Source organism: Danio rerio, chromosome 21, assembly GCF_052040795.2.
Source record: "Danio rerio strain M-AB ecotype USA chromosome 21, GRCz13ab, whole genome shotgun sequence".
Lineage (NCBI taxonomy): Eukaryota > Metazoa > Chordata > Actinopteri > Cypriniformes > Danionidae > Danio > Danio rerio.
In genome coordinates, this window is record NC_141041.1 from 34,342,691 (window position 1) to 34,366,303 (window position 23,613).

The 23,613-nt window shown below is 36.6% G+C and overlaps 1 protein-coding gene across 14 annotated transcripts in view; it reads left to right on the forward strand.

The window, feature by feature from the left end:
- clcn5a (Cl-/H+ antiporter 5a) overlaps nucleotides 1-23,613 on the forward strand; it is a 33,235-nt gene that overhangs the window by 3,829 nt on the left and 5,793 nt on the right. For all 14 annotated transcript variants that reach the window (XR_015520384.1, XR_015520385.1, XR_015520386.1 and 11 more), the window contains exons 3-11: nucleotides 7,468-7,619; nucleotides 9,161-9,260; nucleotides 9,359-9,669; nucleotides 11,376-11,582; nucleotides 13,798-13,878; nucleotides 17,137-17,682; nucleotides 19,857-20,043; nucleotides 20,235-20,633; nucleotides 23,362-23,578. Coding sequence is in view for 1 of the 14 variants with exons in the window: in XM_087301426.1 (XP_087157552.1) it covers nucleotides 7,468-7,619; nucleotides 9,161-9,260; nucleotides 9,359-9,669; nucleotides 11,376-11,582; nucleotides 13,798-13,878; nucleotides 17,137-17,682; nucleotides 19,857-20,043; nucleotides 20,235-20,633; nucleotides 23,362-23,578 (2,200 nt within the window). In the remaining 13 variants the exon portion in view is untranslated. The remainder of the gene's footprint in view (nucleotides 1-7,467; nucleotides 7,620-9,160; nucleotides 9,261-9,358; nucleotides 9,670-11,375; nucleotides 11,583-13,797; nucleotides 13,879-17,136; nucleotides 17,683-19,856; nucleotides 20,044-20,234; nucleotides 20,634-23,361; nucleotides 23,579-23,613) is intronic.

Genomic DNA, 23,613 nt, shown 5'->3' on the forward strand with positions numbered 1-23,613 from the left:
CACATTGAAATTGTCTATACTGTGGTTTTATCATGTTGTTTCACATGTTTTGCCTATTGTTATGGTTAGGCTATTTTTCATGGCCGTTTTATTCATTTACCACTTCTTAAACGACAATCAAATGCTGCTGTATATGATAAAATACTGTATGTTTAAGTTTATTTATCTGTTCATTGCTCAATTAGTCCATCCTGGACTTTGCAAGGAAGTTTTTCAACTCTTGTGGCCTAAATTGACAATATTAGGCAATATTTTCAGCATTTCTTGTGTTGTTTTGCTGGATAATATAAGTTTACACATCATAGTCCTTCATTACTTTACTTTTTTGACCTCCAGGATCATTGGTCATTGCAGTTTATATATAAGGAAGAAAACATCAGTGTGCGCACATCTAGGAAAATCTTCAAGGCTGGTGCTCCATCAAGCCAAAGACAATAGAAAAAGTAAAAAAAAAAAAAAATGACTTACTGACACTTAAGCTCTCAAAATAAACAAAAAAAAGTGTTTACCTCATTACCATATGAAGCCTGCTACATCATATTTGATAAATGAGCTACTTTAAATTATCAAAATGAACAAAACTATTCAAATCTCTTTAACAATAGCAGCAAAAAAGTCATGTTGAAAAGCAGTCGACACAATGAATATAGTCTTGTTCAAATGGACTTGGGTTGATTGGAGTTATGATTGTCACTTGAAAATAGTGTTTAAAGCAGTCCAGTTCAGTCAAGGTTTGCTGTGCTATGCCTACGACTACTCAAGGTAACGCACACTGCATGAGCACTTTCTATATGCGAATATACTGGTATTTAGTATAAAACAATGTAGATGTCATGGTAGGAATGGGAAGCATGCAGGAATTAAAAAAATGGCAAGCTCCTTTAAAATGTTGCACTATTTTCTTGATTTTGCACAGAGGGACTGCTCAACACAACAGATGCTTATTTTATTTTCATTATAGGTCATGGAAATTCAGCCTTTTATTCTGAGAAAGTCAGGAATTTGACACTTGGCCTAGAATGAGAACCCTGTTAAAACATTTTTACCCAATACCACAGAGAAATATACTTACTTAGAAGTTAAACTTCTGACTGAATTTAACACAAATTGTCTTGTTATGATAATTAGTTTGCTATAAATGAAATAATAGCCTGTTACCAAGAATTGAAAACATTGGTTAACCAATGATTTTCTGCATCTGAATGATGACAAGATGGTAATTTTCGGTTTTGACCTACCAAAAAACAAAAAATCTGAGTACAATTGATTGCTCATTCTTTGTCAAGGATCTGGGGGTTTCTTTTGGATAACAGCCTAAAGCTGAATGAACAAATCAATTCTGTTGTCATTTCCAGTTTTATCTCTTTCATAGACAAGACAAATTTAAACTATGTAGAAATGGTATTGAGATTGTACGCATGCTTTTACTTCATCACCAACATAACTGTATTAGACAAAGTCGGTTTGGTCTATTAATAGTTTTTCACAAAAGAAGATAGATTGAAACTTGTAATTGTTGACTTACTAGTATTTACTTTTGCTGCCACGGAAGTCACAGGTTTTTGACATTTGGGGTTTAGTAAATAGTAAATACATGTTCAAATATCTGCTATTTTGAAGCATTCCTTTAATAGCTCAAGCATGGACCAGGGTTGAGGGTTTTTACAACTGTTTCAATCAGGCCATTCATTCATTTATTCATTCATTTTCCTTCGGCTTAATCTCTTTATTCATCAGGGGTCGCCACAGCGGAATGAACCACCAACTTATCCAGCATATGTTTTACGCAGCGGATGTCCTTCCAGCTGCAACCCAGTACTGGGAAACATCCATACACACTCATTCAAAAACATACACTACGGACAATTTAGCTTACCCAATTCACCTATAGCACATGTCTTTGCACTTAAGGGGGGGAAACCGGAACACCCCACACCAACACGGCGAGAACATGAAAACTACACACAGAAACGCCAACTGGTCCAGCCATGGCTCGAACCAGCGACCTTCTTGCTGTGAGACGATAGTGCTAACTACTGAGCCACCGTGCACATATTATGGCACAACTTTTGACAGACTTAGCTGAAAAATAATCAAGATAATAATTAAAAAGATGCCTAATCGATTATTCCATAAAGCTTTGTAATAGATTTTGAAATTCTTTTTAGTTTTAGCATTAGAGGAAACTACTGTCTACTGACAAAGAGAAGACAATCATCACTTTTAAATAAAATGAAAAATGGAATTTGATGTGCTAGGAGAAGCCACTGTGGGTCTTTTTTCTAATAAATTACTTCAGAAGATACTTAAGAAGATGAAAATGAAACGCAGTGAATGCAGTCATATCTATGTTTTATGGCAGTTTAGAATGACCAAAACAACCTTTCGGATGATCAATCTGGTTGTTCGGCTTGTTTGTCCTGCAATGCCACCCCATTGCCCTCCAGTTCCAACAGAAAAGCAGTTTTCCATTTTGCTTTATAAATTGGCTATGTGCACCTTAAAACAAAACTACATGCCTTTTTGATGCACTTGCTGAAATTTATTTGGTAAATTTGTTTCCATTGTGGTTTTTGCAAATTTTTTTTGTAGGATAAAAAGTTTATCCTACTAAGTTGTGTGCGTAATAAGGCTGCATGCTTCCGACTAAAATGAGATTCACGATTTATTTATTTTTTTTGCTTAAAATCAAGATCACAATTTTCTCACGATTCTGTAGATGTAAAATAAAGCATAATATGAGTCCGCTATTATTATTGTTAATTCTCAAACATATGGAAAAACAACAATAATATTAGGCTTATGTGTAGGTCTACTGTTGGTTAAAAATGCTACATTTTGTATAGAAGTTGAATGGTGGAATTGAACAGACTTTAAATATGTCTTGTTTGCCAATTCACAGTAAAGTGATGACTTCAGAATACAACTATTTATAATTCTGAAATTGAATTATTGAGACATACATAGATAGAGATGCTTGTCATTTGTCATTGACAACATCATTAGACCTGTTTTTTTTTCCACTGATAAAACGAAACATTTGTCAGTATCAGTTTTCCTCTTGCATTATATTTAACATTATATAGGCTAGAGAAGTTATACTGACCCAGTAAACATTTACTTTTATGCGCAACACTTTGTTTTTTCTATGAAAGAAAAAAAAATGTTTGTCGTAATCATAACTCTAAAATGCGTTATGATCATAAAAATGATGTACAATCTTTTAGTTTCACTTTCACTGCAGGGTGCACTCATGTCATGGCCGCCGCCACTTTGAGAAAAAAACAAACAAACATGCAAATCATACTTCCTGAGCAACTCCCAAACAATCGCTCTCTGCAACAAACTGAACGTTATTTACAACTTTATTACCTTTTATTCACAGCCTATGCAGGTTCTGTTCACTAAAGTAGACATCATTGGCAGGCACACGTGCGTCCTCTCGGTAGTAAACAAACGTCTGCTCGTGTGATTTTACGGCCACAAATACATCATTACATTAAGACAAAAATTTTAAAAAAATTTGGGGGAGAATTAATTCTTATAAATACAGTAAATGACACTTTTAACACCATTTGGAGGTGTTCGTGTTGCTGAGCAACGTATGTAAAATAATATGAAGATATGTGCGACCACCTTTACGGTGGCCCTGGAAATATAATTGGCTGAATCGTAGAAAAGCCGAATTAAGGTAGTGTGTTGGGTTTGGCGATCTTTTTTTTGAATAATCATGCAGCCCTAGTGCATACATTTTTTTGTACATTTACTTTTTAAAATATGCACATTTTGATGTTCCCATTAAGTATTTTTTATTAGATTGCAAAATGTGCATAAAAATAGGTTGATGGAAATATGGCTACTCATGAATGAATCAGCATTTTTGAGGAATCACTTGAACAAATTAAGTAACCAAAACATTTTTAATGGTAGCTTGTTACCATCTGTTGGCGTAACAATGATTGCTACATTATTTATCATAAATATCAGTATTTATATTCTAACTCATTCACGTTATTTTGGCTGATTCTCTGCTTTGTTATGGGTTGCCACAGTGTAATGAAACGGCAATTATCTGGCTAATTGTCTGGCTGTGTTTTTACCCATCAAATGCACTTGGTGCCACAACCCAGCACTAAAAGTACAACTCTCAGTTCTGGAAAGCTTTCACACACTTAAGCCAGTTTAGTTTATTCGATTAACTTCTATAACATCTCTATGGAAGGTCGCTGGTTCAAGTCCTGGGATGGCCAGTCAGCATTTCTGTCTGGAGTTTCTATGTTCTTACTGTGTTTGTGTGGGTTTCCTCCAGGTGCTCTGGTTTCTCTCACAGGACTCAAACCAGCAACCTTTTTGTTGTGAGGCAACCTTGCTAACCACTTACCCACAGTGCCGCCCTATATTCAAACAATAAACTGTTATTATCCCAGTACTTCTGTGTAATACTGGTTGAAAAGCCTAAAGACTGAAGCTATTTTAACCATACACACAGCTGCTTTCTTGTCGAACTGCCAGTATCTATATCATTTAAAGTCTTTCAGTATTGACACATATTTAAATATTGATATTTTTGGCAACAATAACCTGTACCTGTGTTGGATTTAAATAGACACAAGACAAAGGGCCTCAGAAATGGCCCCAGTGGTGGTGATGACAATATAAGTGAACACCCAGTTTTATCCTCCTTCATTGTTGTTTCTCATTTTTATTGTCATTCACAAGATTCCCATCGTTTTTTGTACCAATCTTTCATCATTTGATATAGGTTTGAGGGCAAACGTGTAACGTATAGGTCTCTGGCGTTTGTGTGTCTGTGACAGAATAGCGGTGAGAATTGGCTGAAGTCACCACTTAGCTATTTGCCATCTCCCTCACAGAAATCCTTTTATCAATGGGATCAAAGTGTCCCCTCCAGTTATTTCTATTGTAACCAGTTTCATATTTTGACTGGTGTCAGGTTTTCACATGCATTTGTTTCCCTTGAACTTCCTCAGCATTTGATATCAGACTGTTTTGTAGTTAGGTACTTCCACACTGAGAAAATGACTCATTTTCTTCTTAAAAACAAGTTTTTTTTTGCTAAATTTCTTTTTTCTCTTATAAACAAAACTTGTTTTGTATGTAATTAATAGAAATTTAAGCTTGTTTTCTGGACAGTTGATAATTATTAACCAAGGCTAGTTTTATTGCTGTGTATCTGTCGTGTGAGTTTATTTCCTGTTCTCTGTAATAGTAAAGTCAGATTAAAGTCATGTGAAGAACTGTGAACGCTGGAACAGGAATGTGAAGTGACAACCTTTACCCCTTTTCGTCTGGGAGAATATATTCACGATAGCAGTGTAACATGCAATGTTTATTGTATAATTGTATTTAATTTGGTAGCACTGCATGATTTGCAGAAAAAAAATAATATATATTGCAATATTTATCTGATCAAAATTGTGATTTTAAAATGAGATTTGACACCATGTCATAAAAGAGCTTATGTTTAATGTGGTGGTTTTAATATTACCATAGGAAGACCAGGCATAATCACAAAGTACACGATGCTACACCATGCTACTGTTTGTTTAAAACCTCTTAAACATTGTTGCAAATTTTTTCTAATAAAGTCGTTAGTTGTCATGAATTTAGAAAATAACTGCGGAATTTAAAATTAGGGATGTCCAGATCTTTCTTGACTTTACACAGAAACAGCAACTCGTGCGGCATGATATCACTTTGTCGCAGAGACACAATTGGTTAAATGCCAGCAAAGTAGAACAAGTATGAGTATTTATACTATCTAGAGGTTTTTTAAAGTTGATGACGACAACATTGCCATAGCAAACTTTAAGATATTTGGGATTGCAAGAGGTGGAAAGGAAAAGGCTACATTTAACACAATAAACCTAGTATGGCACCTCAAAAATAAACAAATACAGCGAGTTTACCCAGGCGACCCAATCAAAGACGAATAAAATTAAAAATAAAGAACATCCTGGATCTGTTTTTTTCCTCTTCTTTATTTTTTTTATTTTTTGTATTATAGAAGTATTGGATCTGGTTTCGTATTATAGAAGTATTGGATCTGGTTTTGTATTATAGAAGTATTGGATCTGGTTTCGGTATCGGTAGATAGTCAAATCAAATGACTCGAGGGCAAAAAAACCTGATTGGGACATCCATATTTTAAATGAATGAATTGCATATAAGTTCTTATAGATGTATAGAACATTTACATTTAGTATGTGTTGTTCAGGATAATCTGCTTACAAGCTGTCAGAACTTTCAAAAACGATATGCTTGTTACTATATTTGATCGAGCATCAAAATAATCGCAGCTTTTGCAATTTAAAAATCGCACCCTTTCAAATTGCTATTTCGGTTTGAAAACAATTCAAATCATGCAGGCCTATAATTTAGTTGTATATGTATTATTATAGTAACAATGCTTTTAATCTTTTTGTTGGTGCAAAACGAAATGAAACACAAAAGAAAACAAAATGTTTAAATAATAATAATAGTAATAATAGTAGTAGTACAGTAGTAGTAGTAGTAGTAATAATAATAATAATAATAATAATAATAATAATTCTTTCTTTTTGTACCCAACAAACAAATTAATGGCATTGTTACTATAATAATAGTAATAATAATCATAATAATAATAATAGTTGTAGTAGTACAGTAGTAGTTATAATAATAATAATAATAGTAGTAGTAGTAACAATAAAAATAACGATAATAATAACAATTCTTTATATGTGTACCCAACAAAAAGATCATATGCATGGTTACTATAATAGTAGTAACAACAATTATCAATAATAATAATTATAATTTATTTTTATTGGTAGAAAAACAACAGAAAAAACATTAAGCAATTCCTTTTGATCTGGTACAAAGATCATCTCAAAAAATTGCAATAAAGCATTATGTTTGTGCCAAATAGGTGTATGTGAGTTTTTGTGTTCCCACTTTGTAAATGAAACCAATTTTCCAAATCCAAAGTACAAAGATAGGCAAGCCATCCATTTGTTTTTCTATTTTAATTCAGACCAGGCAAGTGTGAAAGCACCCCTAGTTTTCTTTAAAAAAACACACACACCCCAAACTTTTCAGTGCTAGCTTTTTTCAGTGTGTATTTTTGCACCACTAAAATTATCAATGAGCCCAGTGGCCTCCAGCATCTGTAAATGAATGAAGTTCAGAACTACCAAAACTCTTTCTGGACTGGGTGACCCAGCCAAAAATCAGAGGGAGAAGGGCATCTGACATTGTTAGTTTCTATTTCAGTAAAAAAATGTAACTTAAAGTGTAAATCCAGCTCTTTGGGCCCCAATGGCTTTCATGGTGATCCTCTCACTGGAGTAAAGCCCTTCTGTGATCATTTAGTATTTCACCTGAGGTCTTTAACTGACACAGCTGGTTATTTAGGAGTACGTTTGACCTTCATGCGATATATCTTTGTCTGTTTTATCTGTGCAGGTGTTTCTTATGGAGCTGGAGAGGGGCCCAATGGCATTCCTAAACTGATGGATCTGCTTGATGAGCCAGTGCCTGGAGTTGGCACATATGAGGACTTTAACACTATTGATTGGGTCCGCGAGAAATCTAAAGACAGGGATCGCCACCGAGAGGTGACAATTTATTTTTTATTTTTTATTATTATTATTTTTTTTTTACAAATTTATTGTGGAATATTGTACAATTCCAATCATGAAAAAGTTTAGATGTTTTGTTAAAATGCACTGTGATTGAAAAAAAAAAAACTTTATTTCATTATTTAATTTATTTCAAGTTCAAAGAAATGTATTCACTTAACAAATACATTTTCTTACTCTCTTTCCTTTGACTTTAGTCCTTAGATATATCAGGGGTCACCACAGCAGAATGAACCAACAATTCTTGTATATGTTTTACTAGCGGATGCCCTTTCAGCCAAATCAACACTAAGAGTAAACAAAGCCGTGAACCCCCAGTGCTGAAAAACACCCACCCATCTCATTTGCATACACACATTGATAGCCATATCAATTTGAGCCTGAATTAGACAGAAAATGAATGACACAGCTGAACCTCATGACTGCTCCCTAAAATAAACTCTGACAAGTGTCTTCACATATATTCGGAATAAGCATAAGTAAAATGAAACGTTCGCAAGTCTTTTGCAAGTTTGTTTTTTGAGATGTAGAATGCAGAGAAAGCCGATGCATAGAGAGACACTGAAAGCGACCACATAGAGAGACACTGCAGCGCTGCTTAAGATTGGGGCTGTTAACATCGGTTTGACGTATAAATATGAATTTGTAGCTAAATTGTTAGCGGTGCCAAACAACATTTCTCCTTGTTTACATCCACGCTACAACATACCATTAACGCTAGACACTATGCATGTAATAAAGTAAACAAATAAAAATACTTACAAGTTATGGCTCACAATCCACAGCTTTTTCTACTATGGTTGGAGCTGCTCCTTCTTTGAGGAGTCTTTAGACAAATCCAGCATTGAACCGCGAGAGATTCTGGAAGCTGTCCTGTGTCAAATGCTAGCTATAATTTTTAATAATTCTTTAGAACATAATTAAAGTTAAACTGTAAGCACTTCTGTCTTTGTAACGTGTACTTTGGAAGCCCAAATACAGAAACAGAAGAAGCTCTTTGGAAGTAGCAGCGTTTGGAGGCATTTTAGCTTTCTCTGCTGAAAGATTACAGCGTCTGTGGCCGTGCCCCTTCGCTGTGCATGGTGTGTGCGCATGGTAATTGCACGTAACCAGAAGCCCTTGTAATCTCTCTAACCCAGATCTATTTTTTGTATTGCTCAAATGTCATTCTCTGTAGGCTTTGCTAAGCTAACTCTGTTAAAGCCAATGTCTTCTTTTGCATTGAACTTTAAGCATATTACATTTGGAGATGTTTTATATGTTCACAAAGCTACATTACACATCAGCTAAAGTTTCAAATATGGTATCGTAGTAGACTACCCCTTTAAATGTAAATATTCCAAACCTCTAACGATTGAAGATGGTGATGACCATTAAACACAAGATAGCAGTCTTGTGAAAAGGGTCAATATAGCTTTGCAAATAATCAGGAAACAGTTTATGTGGTGTAAATCCCAATCAAGAAAACACACTTGAGCTTGTCTTCAATGCTTTTCAATTTTCTCTGTAAATTTTAGATCGCCATCAAGAGTAAAGAGTCAACCTGGGCTCTGCTGAAGAGAATCAGTGATGCCTTCTCCGGCTGGCTCCTCATGCTGCTCGTCGGACTGATGTCAGGTCAGTTCATCTCAATCAAAAGAAGTAATCACAAAACAAAGAATTCCTTTTTATCGCCAGACACTTTCATAGCATGTGCTGTTTTTATTGGATTCCAGGTGCTCTGGCGGGTGGGATCGACATCTCTGCCCACTGGATGACGGATCTGAAGGAGGGAGTGTGTCTGAATGGCTTTTGGTTTAACCATGAGCACTGCTGCTGGAACTCCAATGAGACCACCTTCCAGGAAAGGGACAAATGCCCCAAATGGAAAAGTTGGGCAGAGCTCATTGTGGGCACCAATAGCGGCCCTTTTGCCTACATTATGAATTACCTAATGTATGTGTCCTGGGCCCTGCTTTTCTCTTTCCTGGCTGTGTCTTTAGTCAGGGCCTTTGCTCCATATGCATGTGGCTCTGGAATACCTGAGGTAAGCTGAAGACATTTTGTGGTGGGTTACACAAGCTATAGTATATCGAGTTTGAAAGATATATTGATTTATATTTGTGCAAGGCAATATGCTTTAAATCGAACAGCTGTAATTCCATTTGAGCACATCTGAAAAATGGCTGCTGCGGGAACAGTGCATAATGTAATTTGTCCTGAACATGTCTAGTGTTTTATTTTAAGGGCTTTAAAATATGTAGTTGAACATTTCGCTTGAATTAAACCTCTGCGGCTCTGACAGATACATGTGCTGCTGACAGACATACTCCATGCACTGTTTAATGCGTTGGAGATGGGGAGTGTAGAACTTGCATTTCACAGTTGTATTCACCATCTGTAAATGTTAGAACGCTATGAAAGTATTTCCAGCTGCATGCTAGTTTTAGTAACTACGTAAACTGGCACGTTGCTAATGCTGTAGTCAGAACTGTTTGACTAATTTAACAGTAGCACTTTAGCTTTATTAATTCTCACTGTTAACTGTAATACGCTAATTACCTGCTTATTTTAAATGTATTGGCTGCTTATTAGTACTAATAAAGTATGACCTTATTTTATAAAGTATTTCTTATTTTCTTCCCTAATTCTATTATACATGTTATGTACTTTTGGAAGAATTAGTTAATTTCATGCGTGTTCAATAAAAATAATCAGGAAGATTTTTTTTCAATGTTTAACATATTAGCAATTTATTGGATATAAATGAATAATCTGATTCACAGAATTTTGGTATCCTTAATGCAATGCACAAGTTACATTGAGGAGGTGCGTACGGTTTTCATTTTCTGACTTCAACTTAAATAGGCAGCTGATATAAACAGGTGGAGTTTAGTGAAATTAGTCACTTGTCAACCATTCTCCAGTTCTCCATTGGCCGCACCCATACATACGTCCTCTTTTTCTATGAATTCTTTGCACAACATCAAAAGCAAAAGACTTCTCAACTGCAAATTTTGTGCTCACACAAAGTTTCGCTGCAGGGCTCAAGTTCATTTTAGACACTCAGGCTTTTGCATTCCTAGCAGCTTCATCTACTTCTGAAAAATGCTTCATTAGTGTGCAAAACATATCACTCTCAAGAAGAAGTTCAGTTAATATATCACCTTTAAGCAATACAAATACAATTGTTTAATGAAAAGAAAAAGAGACAAAAATGTTTTAAATAATCCTTTGTAATTCCTTTTTCCCAACAAAACTAATCCCCTACCCAATTACTACCTTGCAAAGTATTATTAAGCAGCATATTAGTACTTTATAGAGCGAAAGGTCTCGGTCAATGGTTTGTTATTAGCAGAAATTATACTGAACCTTAAAATAAAATGTGACCAATTTAACTTCTCCACAATATTTTTATTTCTTCACTTACACACTACATTCATTTTGACAACCCTTAAACCTCCTCAAGACTTGTGAAATATAAATCTGAATTTAAAATGATGGAGCAGCAAGATTATATGCAGGTTTAATTTTCTAATTAAATCCAGCATCAAAGTAATGGTTCAAATTGAAGCCAGCTCATTTATAAACAATCTGTTTTAACATTCAGTGCAAAAGAATTATTACTAGATTAAAGCTTAATCCTTGTTGGTGTAACCCACCCTTAGTGTCTCTATAATATTTGATCTTGCATTTCGATTGCTGTATAATGAATCCTAGGCCACAGTTAGAATGTCTTGCTTGACTCTCTAGATCAAGACCATCCTGAGTGGGTTTATCATCAGGGGATACCTGGGTAAATGGACTCTCATGATTAAAACCATCACCCTTGTGCTGGCTGTGTCATCTGGACTCAGTCTGGGCAAAGAAGGACCTCTGGTTCATGTGGCCTGCTGCTGTGCTAACATCTTATGCCATCTCTTCACCAAATACCGCAGGAACGAGGCAAAGAGACGAGAGGTAGGAGGAGTTACTCATAATAAGAACACATATGTGCTGGACAAAAATCAATAGCGATTAATCGCATCCAAAACAAAAGTTTGATTGTGATGAAACCCCCCTCTTTCGGTTAAAGTCTACTTCAGAATTTAAAAAAAAATGCTTAGTTATGGGCGTGGAGCTATGTGAGCAGAGGGAGGGGTGGGCGTGGCCAGCAAAGCAAGGAGAAGGGAATGAACAACTGTCGGTTGGCTCACAAAATGAGACAAACCGTGAGGAGACAACATAATTTTATAGTTTATTTATCGTAATTTCGCATACATTCATTCATTCATTCATTTTCTTGTTAGCTTAGTCCCTTTATTAATCCGGGGTCGCCACAGCGGAATGAACTGCCAACTTATCCAGCAAGGTTTTACGCAGGGGATGCCCTTCCAGCTGCAACCCATCTCTGGGAAACATCCACACACACATTTACACACACACTCATTTTTACCTGTATCGCATGTCTTTGGACTGTGGGGGAAACCGGAGGAAACCCACACGAACGCAGGGAGAACATGCAAACTCCACACAGAAACGCCGACTGACCCGAGGCTCAACCCAGCGACCTTCTTGCTGTGAGGCGACAGCACTACCTACTGCGCCACTGCTTCGCCAATTTTGCATACAGATAACTACAATTTGATATATCATCATAAAGATTATCATATTTATATGAACACTGTAAATGAGGAGGACACAGTGGATAGTAGTGCAGCAGGTCTCTTTTCAAGTCTATTTCAACCATTAGCGCTGCCGGTAATCGGGAGGATTTTAAACATAGGCGAACACAGCGGCACGGATATAGGCAAAGGGTTTGAATGGTATCAAACTCAACTGATAAAAGACAAAGTCCACCGTTCTCCAATTCTCTTACAGCTCTTCTGACAAAAATGCTTGCTGCAAATCAACAGCTTTGCTGTATCAGCTCTGACAGCATCACAATGAAAAACATGCAACAAACCTCGTGGATCATGGAAACAAACACGTATGACCCATGTCATGCGGTCTCACCTATTCAGTGGGTCTCACTGCTTGTCAGGTCTGCCTTGCTTTCGGAAAGCAGTGCTCTTATGAATAATTAAGAAGCAGGGTCTTTTTAAAATATATAAAAAAAAAAACTCTGCTATGAATAATAATGAGAAACCGAAGTGTCATCACTCCACTAGCAGATTCGTGCTACGTCAAAGATTTTAATCCCACCTCAAAAATGATTTTAAACCCGGAAGATTAAATTAGCTGACGAAAGCTTAAAACTATCCAGTTTTCCCCACAATTAAAGCTGACAGGTGCTAACGTTGTCTTAAATAATGCTCAACACACACAAATCTGTTAAAATGTAAAAAAAAAAAAAAGTACTTAAGGATGTCTTGAACCTTGAAAAGCTGCAATTAAAATTCTTTTAACATTCAGTAGAAATCGAAATACAGCAAACATAATATTTTACAACATTTTAAAATCCTTCTATGGCATCTGCCAAGTCGAGTAATTTCTGCTTCTTTTTTAATAGTTATCAAGATTTTGTTAAAAAAATAAAATAAAAATTTAGGCATTTCTTAACATTTGGATTCTCTGAATGTATACTGTACACTGTTGTTACATTTAATGTCAGTGACATCGTTTAAATACTTCAAATATACAAGGATGAATTCAACAGTTCAAAATTCAATCTTTCTGATACACGCTGTGCTTTTAAATTTTATCAATCAAAAAATTCTCAAAAAAAATTGTTCAAACAAAAACAACAGCATTGATTTCTAGAAATTTCTAGTAAAAAAAAAACATTTCTTGAAGAGCTAATCAGCATGATCATGTAATATTGAAGTCTACTTTAAATTGTAAGAGCTTTTCATAACATTACCTTTTTTGTGTTTTTCCTCTGATTGTTGTAGAAACTCTCAGACTTCTATCTCACATTTGTTTCTCTCTAAAAATACAGCGGCTCTGAGGGGCATTTGTTGTGTTACATTTTTGAGGCTTACCACTAAGGACATGCTGGATGCCTGCCTTCGTGGTTTAACGTTTTAAACATACCCATTGTGAGAATGTTTTTATTGACATCACAAAGTGGAGACCAAACATAAGATTCGCGTTATGTTTTTATATTTGAGGCCTGTGTTGATCTCAACTTTTTCTGTGATAAGCATGATCTATTGTTTCACTTTTGTTCTTCTTCTTTTTGGATTTTCATTAGGTATTGTCTGCCGCAGCAGCTGTTGGTGTGTCTGTAGCTTTTGGCGCACCGATTGGTGGAGTTCTCTTCAGTCTGGAAGAGGCAAGCACTTCTAACATGTTTACATATTGTCAATGTTGTCTAGCGTCCATTTTAATGACTAGAATTAATTAAATGCACTATAACAACAATACAGTGGAGATCAATATTCAAGAACATTTGATATACTCATTGTATCTTCATTATTCAAATTTCAAAGGAATTTTACTTTCGGATATACTTTTAGAATAGTCCCTCACAAAATAATCAAGACAATTTAACAAAAACCCTTTTTAATGGAAGAAAGCAGTGATCAAACTAAGAGACATGCAATGATTGTGACACAAAGAAAATTTGAAACAAAAACTGCAGTCAAAAGTGAAAAGTAAATGCTTTGAATGACTTGTGAACATCTTCGGCCACTGGACATCACTAGCAGAAGCACATCTCTAAAGAGAAGTTGTTGAAGATAAGAGGCACTAGCTTGTGGTTGTTGTTCTTGTTATTTTTCCAACTCCCCAAACTTGCAGACCTCCTTGCTTCTCTATGCAGACCTTCAGAGGTATAACAACTTTCTAAACAACTTAAACCATGACAAAGATTATAGAATACACAAGACATGTCTCCCGTTTAGTTTTGAATGGGAAAAAGTGTAACAGTTGATATGGTGAAGCCCTGCCCCCACCATCTATAACAGGAGCCAGTCATCGATTGCTATAGACTGACATTTCTTCGGGGAGAAGCTCGGACTAGATGTGTGCTTTTACTTTTTTTATTTTTGTGGTCAAAAACTGCACAAATCTCCATGAATACTTGCCTCACAGACATTTAAAATAAATCCACATAAAGCTTGAAATCTGTACTTTAAAATGAACCCGCTACATTTGAAAACAAATGTTTTTTGGTTGAAACAAACGCAAGGTACAGTCTGTTCTGTCAACAAAAATTTAGATTATTATCCAGAGGACGATAGAATGGCCATTAAGGATGGTGTCATGATCTTGTTCTTGTGTGAAATGGCTTGCCTTAAAGGGACTTTGACCATGACCATCTATACAGCAACATCCACGACGATATGGCAGCTTAAACAATGACTATTGTCTGTCTCAGAGAGAACACATGTATCCCTTCTTGGCATGAAGGTATTTGCAAAAGTTGTTCCATTCAGATCCAGCATTGTGTTTGGATGACACTGTCTGAGTTGGCCACCGGGTGAGTCAGCCACCCCCGGCGTGGACAATATTTGCATAGGCCAAGTCCACAGTTAGAATTGTGTTTTTAAAGATTGTATGATTCATAAGCAAGTTTGCATACATTGTTGTATCGTAAACGGCATGTATTAAGTATAAACAATTTGGTAAAAAGAAATTTATAAGAAAAAATGTCTGCAACACATCATTTTGATGGTCCATTTGACTATTAGTAGACTGTCTGCTTAATATCAGTAGATTCTGCTCCTTTATCAGACATTTAACTGACTATAAGAAACTTTGCAAGTACATATCGGCTTACATTAACCCAGGGCTTAATTTGTGCTGGAAGACGCCGGATCTGGCACCTCTGAGATCTGATCTGGCACCTCATTTTACAGATCCCCCTTTTCAACCACCCTCCTCCCCCATTCGTTGTTCTCTTTCACTTTCTTCTGCCACTCCCAACCCTCTTCATTTTCCTCCATGACACCCCTCCAATGCCCCGCCAGCCCCCCTGCTTATCAGTTTCATCTGCAACAACCCCCCCCCCCCCCCCTGTGTGGCACCTCTACATCCTCGGTTAACATGCCGGATCCGTTAACCCGATTTGTTTCGGGAGCTTGCAATTCACAAATTAAGCACTGCACTAACCCCAACCCCAACCTAACAGTCTACTTATAATCTAATGAGAATTAGTTGGCATGTGGATGCAATGTGGCTTAAATTCAACAAACAGACCATCAAAATAAAGTGTTACCATTTTTTTCAATTTGTTTTTATTTGTAAAATGGTATTACCTTTGATCAGTGAAGATCCTCTTTTTCATGGCAAAACTAGTTTGGGAAGTTTGAGTCTGGTATGAACAGCCAATGCTGATTAGGTTAGTCTGTGATGCTGATATTGTCCTTCCTCTGTGATCAGTTTCAGGCATAAAAAGCAGTTTTACAAGTTGTGGTCATTGACTTTTCACTTTAAATGGTACAGAAAAGTCAAGCGGTTCATTCAGTCATCATGAGAAGTGAAATCCTCATTCCTACTGTCAACAACTGATAAAGTTAAAGAAGAATCAAAGCAGATCCTGGGTTTAACGCATTACTTTCAACTCTCATGTCCAAGGCTGCATCTTAAATAAGAGGATGTTCATGTTCAAACTAAATCAAAATTTCAATTTCAAGTGAGATTTTAAATTTCCATAATGGTTGAGATTGCATTTTAGCGTTAATCATAACACTGGTCATCACCAGTCTCTAACAGGTCATCAAAAGTGTTTGCCTTTGCTGTAATCTTGATCGGCTCTTTTCCAGTCTCTTTCACAGTTTATTGACTGCAGTTTCATAGCCATAACATTTTCACCAAGGATTTTCATCAAGTTTGTTTCAGCAGAGGCTGATGGTAAAAAAAAAAGATTTAGTCGTGCGAACCAACAATAAAGCAGTGTCTGCTGCTGACTATTTAAATTTAGCAGGTTTGGTGTCTCGTGTCACAAATCCAGTATTGCCGGTAGTGACTTTTCTCTCAGACTAATCTGTGATCAACAGCTTGCTTGAAACCTCAACCAGGATGGTACTAAAAAAAGTACCAGTTACTTCCAAGTATGAAATCCCAACAAGAGAGTGGTACAGAATCGCTCCATTCAGAGGAAAAGCACCTTTATAAATGTCATCAATTGTATTAAATGTCAACACTTATGGACCCTTTACCCGTTATGACGTGTTTAACCGTCATCAGCCTCTTAATTCCTTGAACGTTTTTAATGTTTAGAATTTTTTTTAACAATGTATTATTTCATCTTTGCAAGACCTAAGAAAAAAACAATTACTGCTTGTCTGAGGTATTTGAAATGCAGCATCTATGGGCAGGAGAGTAATTATTCTGGCTGTCATCATCCATTTTTTTTCTTTTTCTGAAAGTCTTAATAACATCATCGAGTTTTTGTTTAATTATTTCAGCCAGAAAGATTGTAAAAAAATTCATTTGTTGTACTCTCCCATTCACTGCTCTCTAAGTTTAGCCAACTATGACGACTTTCACTACAGAGATACCCAGAAATGTGAAAAGGGATTTTATTGTAAAATACAGTTATTTACATAGATAATGTACATAATGTCTTTATCTTTTTTACTTGTAGGTGAGTTATTACTTCCCCCTGAAGACTCTCTGGCGCTCTTTCTTTGCTGCACTGGTGGCAGCCTTCACCCTTCGCTCCATCAACCCGTTTGGTAACAGCAGGCTGGTGCTCTTCTATGTGGAGTTTCACTCCCCCTGGCATTTGCTGGAGCTCATACCGTTCATCCTGCTGGGTATATTCGGGGGGATCTGGGGTGCATTCTTCATCCGGGCCAACATTTGGTGGTGTCGGCGACGTAAGACCACTCGTCTGGGCCATTACCCTGTACTGGAGGTGCTGGTTGTGACAGCAGTCACGGCTGTGTTGGCGTTTCCCAACAGCTACACGCGCATGAGCACCAGTGAGCTGATCTCAGAGCTGTTCAATGACTGTGGCTTGCTGGATTCCTCGCAGCTCTGTAACTACTCCAATGTGAGCGTCACCAAGAGCAGCAGTGATGCTCTGCCGGACAGACCTGCGGGACCTGATGTCTACACCGCCATGTGGCAGCTCTCGCTCGCACTCATCTTCAAGATGCTCATCACTGTGGTGACCTTCGGCATGAAGGTACAGGCATCCGACAGCCCTTTATTATTCAATCCATCTTTTCTTCTTTTCCATTTGTCTATATTCTGTCCTTCCATCCAGCCTTCCTTTTTTTGTTCACTTAAACCTCTTTCCTTTCTGTTTTTGTCTTATGTAATGTATTCATTATTTCTTTTATTTACCCATTTTATCCAACCTTTTTTCCATTTATTGTTTTAACCCCCTTTTCCGTCATCAGTTCATCTTCCTTGCTTTGTTCCTTCTTTTAATTTTTGCGTCCATGCTTTCTTTCTTTCTTTCTTTCTTTCTTTCTTCATTAATCTATCCTTTGTCATTGTTTCCTTTTATTTATCTATATATGTATCCATGTTTTCACCTTTCTTTTATTCTCCATCTTTTCTTCCTCCTTTTCTTTTATGTATTTCATTCTTCTATTCATGCATCAATCCATCCCTAATTCCATTGTCATTAGTCATTTAATTCTTTATCCTTCTATCAATCTAATTTTCCCTCGTTTTTTTCACAATCCGTTGGTATTTTCTTTCTTTCATCTATCATTGTTAATCACTTATTCAATCATTCATCTATCCTTTCCTCCCCTTTCTTGCCTTTTAATTTTCCATATATCCTTTATTCAACCCCATTTTATTTCTCTCATCCATCCATTCATCCATCCATCCATCCATCCATCCATCTGTCATTTTTTATTATTTGTCTGTCCTTACTTCTATCTAGCCTTTCTTTCATCTAGCCGTTCTTCCTTTCTTTCATCTAGCCTTTCTTCCTTTCTTTCATCTAGCCTTTTTACCATCTAAACTTTATTCCATCCCTACATTAATTTGTTCATCCATCCATTTCACGTGCATCCATTTCTTTTCATTTTATTTTTTCTTTTCTATTTCATTCATGTCTTTCATTCATTCACCCTATATTTCACCCATCAGTCTGTCTTCCTTGCATTATTTCTTCCTTTAATTTTAAAATTTTATTTTAATTTTTTCTGTCTTTCCTTCCTTCCTCCCTTCCGTTTATTTATCTGTCTACTGTGGTTTCATTTGTTAGTTTCCACATAACTGTCCAATAACTTTTTCCATTCTTTCTCTCATCCATCGTTGTCCTCTTTTCATCGACCATACATTCTTTCCATCTTTCTTCTATTCTCTCTTTCCTTTCTCTTTTTTTTTTGTTCATTCATTACCCATCTATACATTAACCCATCCTTTATTCCATCATCAGTTTTTTTTCTTTGTCTTTCCTTTCATTCATTTCTTTGTCTCTTTCTTTCATCCATTCGTTCTATTTTCATTTACTTTTTTATCCATCTATCAATCTATTATTCCCATCTTTCACCAATCATTGTTTCTTCCTTCCATCTATCAATTTTCAACACTTATTCAATTATCCATCCCACATTTCCTTTTTTTACCTTTAATTTTTCCATCTATCTTTCTTCAACCCCATTTCATTTCTTTGTTTCATCCATCCTTTTTCCCATCTCTCCTTACTTCATTTTGTCATCCACCTAGCCTTTCTTCTATCAGTCTTTACTTTGTTTTTCCATCCATCTAGCCCAGGGATGGGCAAACTCAGTCCTGGAGGGCAGAGTCCCTGCAGAGTTTTGCTTCAACACTACTCAATCACCTAAACATGCTACAGTATCTTCAAGATCACTAGACAGTTATAGACAAGTGTGTTTGATTAGGATTGGATCTAAATTCTGCAGAACACCAGGCCTGATGCCTATCCCTGATCTAGCCTTTCTTTTATTAGTCCTTACTTTGTTCTACCATCCATCTAGCCTTTCTTCCATCAATCCTTTCTTCATCTTTTCAATCTATTTATTTTCTCCTCCTTTAATTGATTATCCCTATTTGCTTAGTTCTTTCATGTCATTCTTCTATAGATCCTTTTCTTGTATCTTTTAAATCTATTCTTCATTTCATCATCCTTCTGACCTACCTTCATTTGTTCCTTACATTAATTCGTTCATCCATCTATTTCACATGCATCCATTTCTTTTTATTTTAGTTCTTCCTTTCCTATTTTATTCATATATCCTCTATTACTTCTTACCTCATTCATTCATCCTATATTTTCCCCCACACCTTCATCAACCATCATTAAGGTCTTGAGAGTTTTTTTTATTGTTGATAGTTTAATGTTTGTGTACTGTTTTGTTCTCTGTGCTCCCCCAGTTGCCCTCTGGTCTTTTCATCCCCAGTATGGCAGTGGGAGCAATCGCAGGCAGGCTGCTTGGTGTGGGCATGGAACAGTTGGCATATTACCACCACGACTGGGTGATCTTCAGAGGCTGGTGCTCACCTGGAGCAGACTGCATCACCCCCGGCCTCTATGCAATGGTGGGTGCTACTGCGTGCTTAGGTAAGGGTTTATTTAAACTGATTTCTGACCATTGGTGGCTTGTCCTCCAGATATATATATATATATATATATATATATATATATATATATATATATATATATATATATATATATATATATATATATATATATATATATATATATATATATATAAATTATTTTTTTAATCCAATCTTGTGTTTCTTTTAAAGGCGGTGTGACCCGTATGACCGTCTCACTGGTGGTCATCATGTTTGAGCTAACAGGTGGTCTGGAATACATCGTGCCTCTCATGGCTGCAACCATGACTAGTAAATGGGTGGCAGATGCTCTGGGTCGAGAGGGCATCTACGAGGCCCACATTCGACTCAACGGTTACCCCTTCCTAGAGTCGAAGGAGGAATTTAGCCACAAAACGCTAGCCATGGATGTGATGCGACCCCGCCGGAGCGACCCACCTCTGTCTGTAATCACGCAGGATGGCATGAATGTGGAGGAAGTGGAGTCACTTATTGCTGAAACCTCATACAGCGGTTTTCCTGTGGTGGTCTCGCATGAGTCTCAAAGACTTGTGGGCTTTGTGCAGCGCAGGGATTTGGTCATCTCTATTGGTAAGAAATTACTTTAAAGGAATAGTTTGCACCCAAACTCAAAATTGTATTACTATTTACTCATCCTTCGCTTATCAAAAAACATGGATGAGGATTTTTTTCTGGTTTGCACAAAAGAAGATATTTTGAAAAATGTTGGAAACCATTGACTTTCATAGTAGGAAAACAAATACAATGGAAGTCAGTGGTTACAGGTTTACAACAGTTCTGTCAAATATCTTTTGTGTGAAAACATATAAAGCTATTAAACCACTTGGTATCGAGTAAATTTTGGATGAACTATTTCTTAAAGTGGATTCTAAAAATGTTGATATTTTCATACTTGTAGTATGTCTGCCTTGTTCAGATACAGGGAGTTAAAAGGATAGTTCACCTAGAAATTATATGTTTCTCGTAATTTACTTACACTCACACTATTCAAGTTGTAGGGGAACCTTTTTCTATAGCGGAATATTAAAGACTATTTTTATGATAAAATAAAATGGTTACCAGAGTAAAGACATAACAAAAAACATAAAGACAAAACAAAATGAATACCCATGGTTCCTGATAATGAGCCTTATTAAACTATAGGTTATTGGTTTTTACAAGAAATCATCATCTCTAATCCACAGCCTCAGCATGTATCAGAAAGCTTGGAATCTGTGACAAGTCATTAATCAGGGCTCGAAATTGCGACCGAAATTTTATCTAACGTTATGTTACCTCAAAATATATTCGGAAGCACTTGTGCGAGTGCATAAAATTTATGTTGCGTGACCAGTTTTCACAGCAAAATGTTCACCGCATGCGCAGAATTAGGAGGCATTCACGCATTAAGCATCTTTGCACCTCAAAACGCCATACGCAGCTCTCAGGAATGGTTTAAAACAGTTGACATGAAAACTTGCCGCAGCAAACAAAGCACGCTATGCTTACCCAGCTTTTAAGCTCTTTTTATAGGCCCACTGCACTAGAACAGAACGCAAATGGATTTGTTAATATCAGCTATCAATCACTCAGTTCCGATGACAGGGAGCTATGTGTGAAATGTAAAGGTCTGGATCTGAGATAATGAAAACAACACTGGCAAATGTAGTTTTAGAAACCACCTAAAGTTACAAATAATGGCACATCTTAGTGAACATGTAATGAATGTCAATCCAGCATTTACACTTTTCGAAGAGTGGATAAAAAACTTCCAGTGTTTAAAGTCCACTATGAAAATGACTAAAGCATTCACTGTAAAGCCGGTGAGATGGAGTTTGCAGGTAACAATGTTTGCCATTGATGCTACATATTTTAAGCACTAGAAGTTCTAACGTTATTCAATCCTTCATTTAATCTTCACGATGCTTTCAGTGCACTATAAGTGAACTAGGTAAACTAAATTCACCATAGTGTACGAGTGTGTGTGTGTGTGTGTGTGTGTGTGTGTGTGTGTGTGTGTGTGAATGTGAATGTGAGAGTGTATGGGTGTTTTCCAGTACTGGGTTGGGGCTGGAAGGGCATCTGCTGCCTAAAGCCCGGTTTATACTTCTGCGTCAACTGATTGGCGTGACCCACGGCGCATGCCTTGTGCGTTGTCGTGCATTAATACTTCTATGCGCTGTTTATGTTGCTCTGCAATAACACTTCAGAAACGCTAGCTGGTGGTGAGGATTTTATGTTCCTCTGTGTCGAGTGTCTTTGCTGGTGTTTTGTTTTTTTCTGAACGCTACCTTAATATAGAAGTAGCTCAAACTTGCGTGCAACAAATTTAATCATAAGGTAAACACAAAACAGAACTTTCCATCTGGACCCCCTTCACGGGACTTTGCACGGCTTTCAGTCCCGCCCACATTTGTCAGCACTACCAAGCTGACCAATCACAGAGCTTGCGCTTTGCATCGTAAATATATGCTGGATAAGTTGGCGGTTCATTCCGCCTGGCGACCTCAGAAATAGAGACTAAGCCTAAGGAAAATGAATGAATTAATGTTGCTGCATCCAATATGAGCATAAGTACTATTTTGATAGATAATACAACACATGCATCCTCTTTTTCTCTATTGTAAACAAACAGCATCAGCTCATGACATTAAATCAATAAGCTTATGCTCCAGACTGTCATGAACACATTCAGGATTGTTTATTGAGGCTGTGGATTAAATGTAATAATGTTCTTGTAAATATTATTTCGCTGACTGATCACTACATTTCTTGAGATCTCGGTGGATCATCAGATACATGCTATTTTAAATAATTATCCACAAATATTAATTCTATATTGCCTGTATGTTTTTGGTTTGTCTCTCGAAATGCTGATAGTCATTGAAATAGCATTTTATGTATCTCCAAGGACCATAGTTTCAAGGGGAAATCTTTATTATTGATTTAAATAAGCACACTCCATATAGTATTAACTTGTAAGTTATAGTATTACTGTTTTATGATTTTGGACTCACTCCATGGTTCACAAATTGTTTTTCACTTGATATAGAGTGTATCATTTTCAAATATGAAGAGTTTCTTACTTATTTCTAAATGAATCAGCCATTTTGAATGAATCATTTGAATCACTTTACATCTGGGACCGTCTACTGGCGATTTTAATTTTGTATACATTTATCCATAATGGACCTAAACCAGCCAAGCTACAAACACAAAAACCAAATCCATATAATTGAATTATCATCAACACAAATTAATTGACTTATCATTTCTTGTCAAACTCTAGTTTAAGTTATATCCTTTTTTCTTCTGGTAGATAATGCTCGCCAGCGTCAGGAAGGTGTCGTTAGCGCCTCCCGAATCTTCTTTACGGAGTACACACCACCACAGCCACCCAACAGCCCTCCACCATTGAAGCTCCGCGGCATCATGGATCTCAGCCCATTCACCGTTACAGACCACACTGCCATGGACATCGTGGTGGACATCTTCCGAAAGCTGGGCCTGCGCCAGTGTCTCGTCACTCACAACGGGTAAAAACTTTGTTCACTTAGCTTTGTCTGAGTGT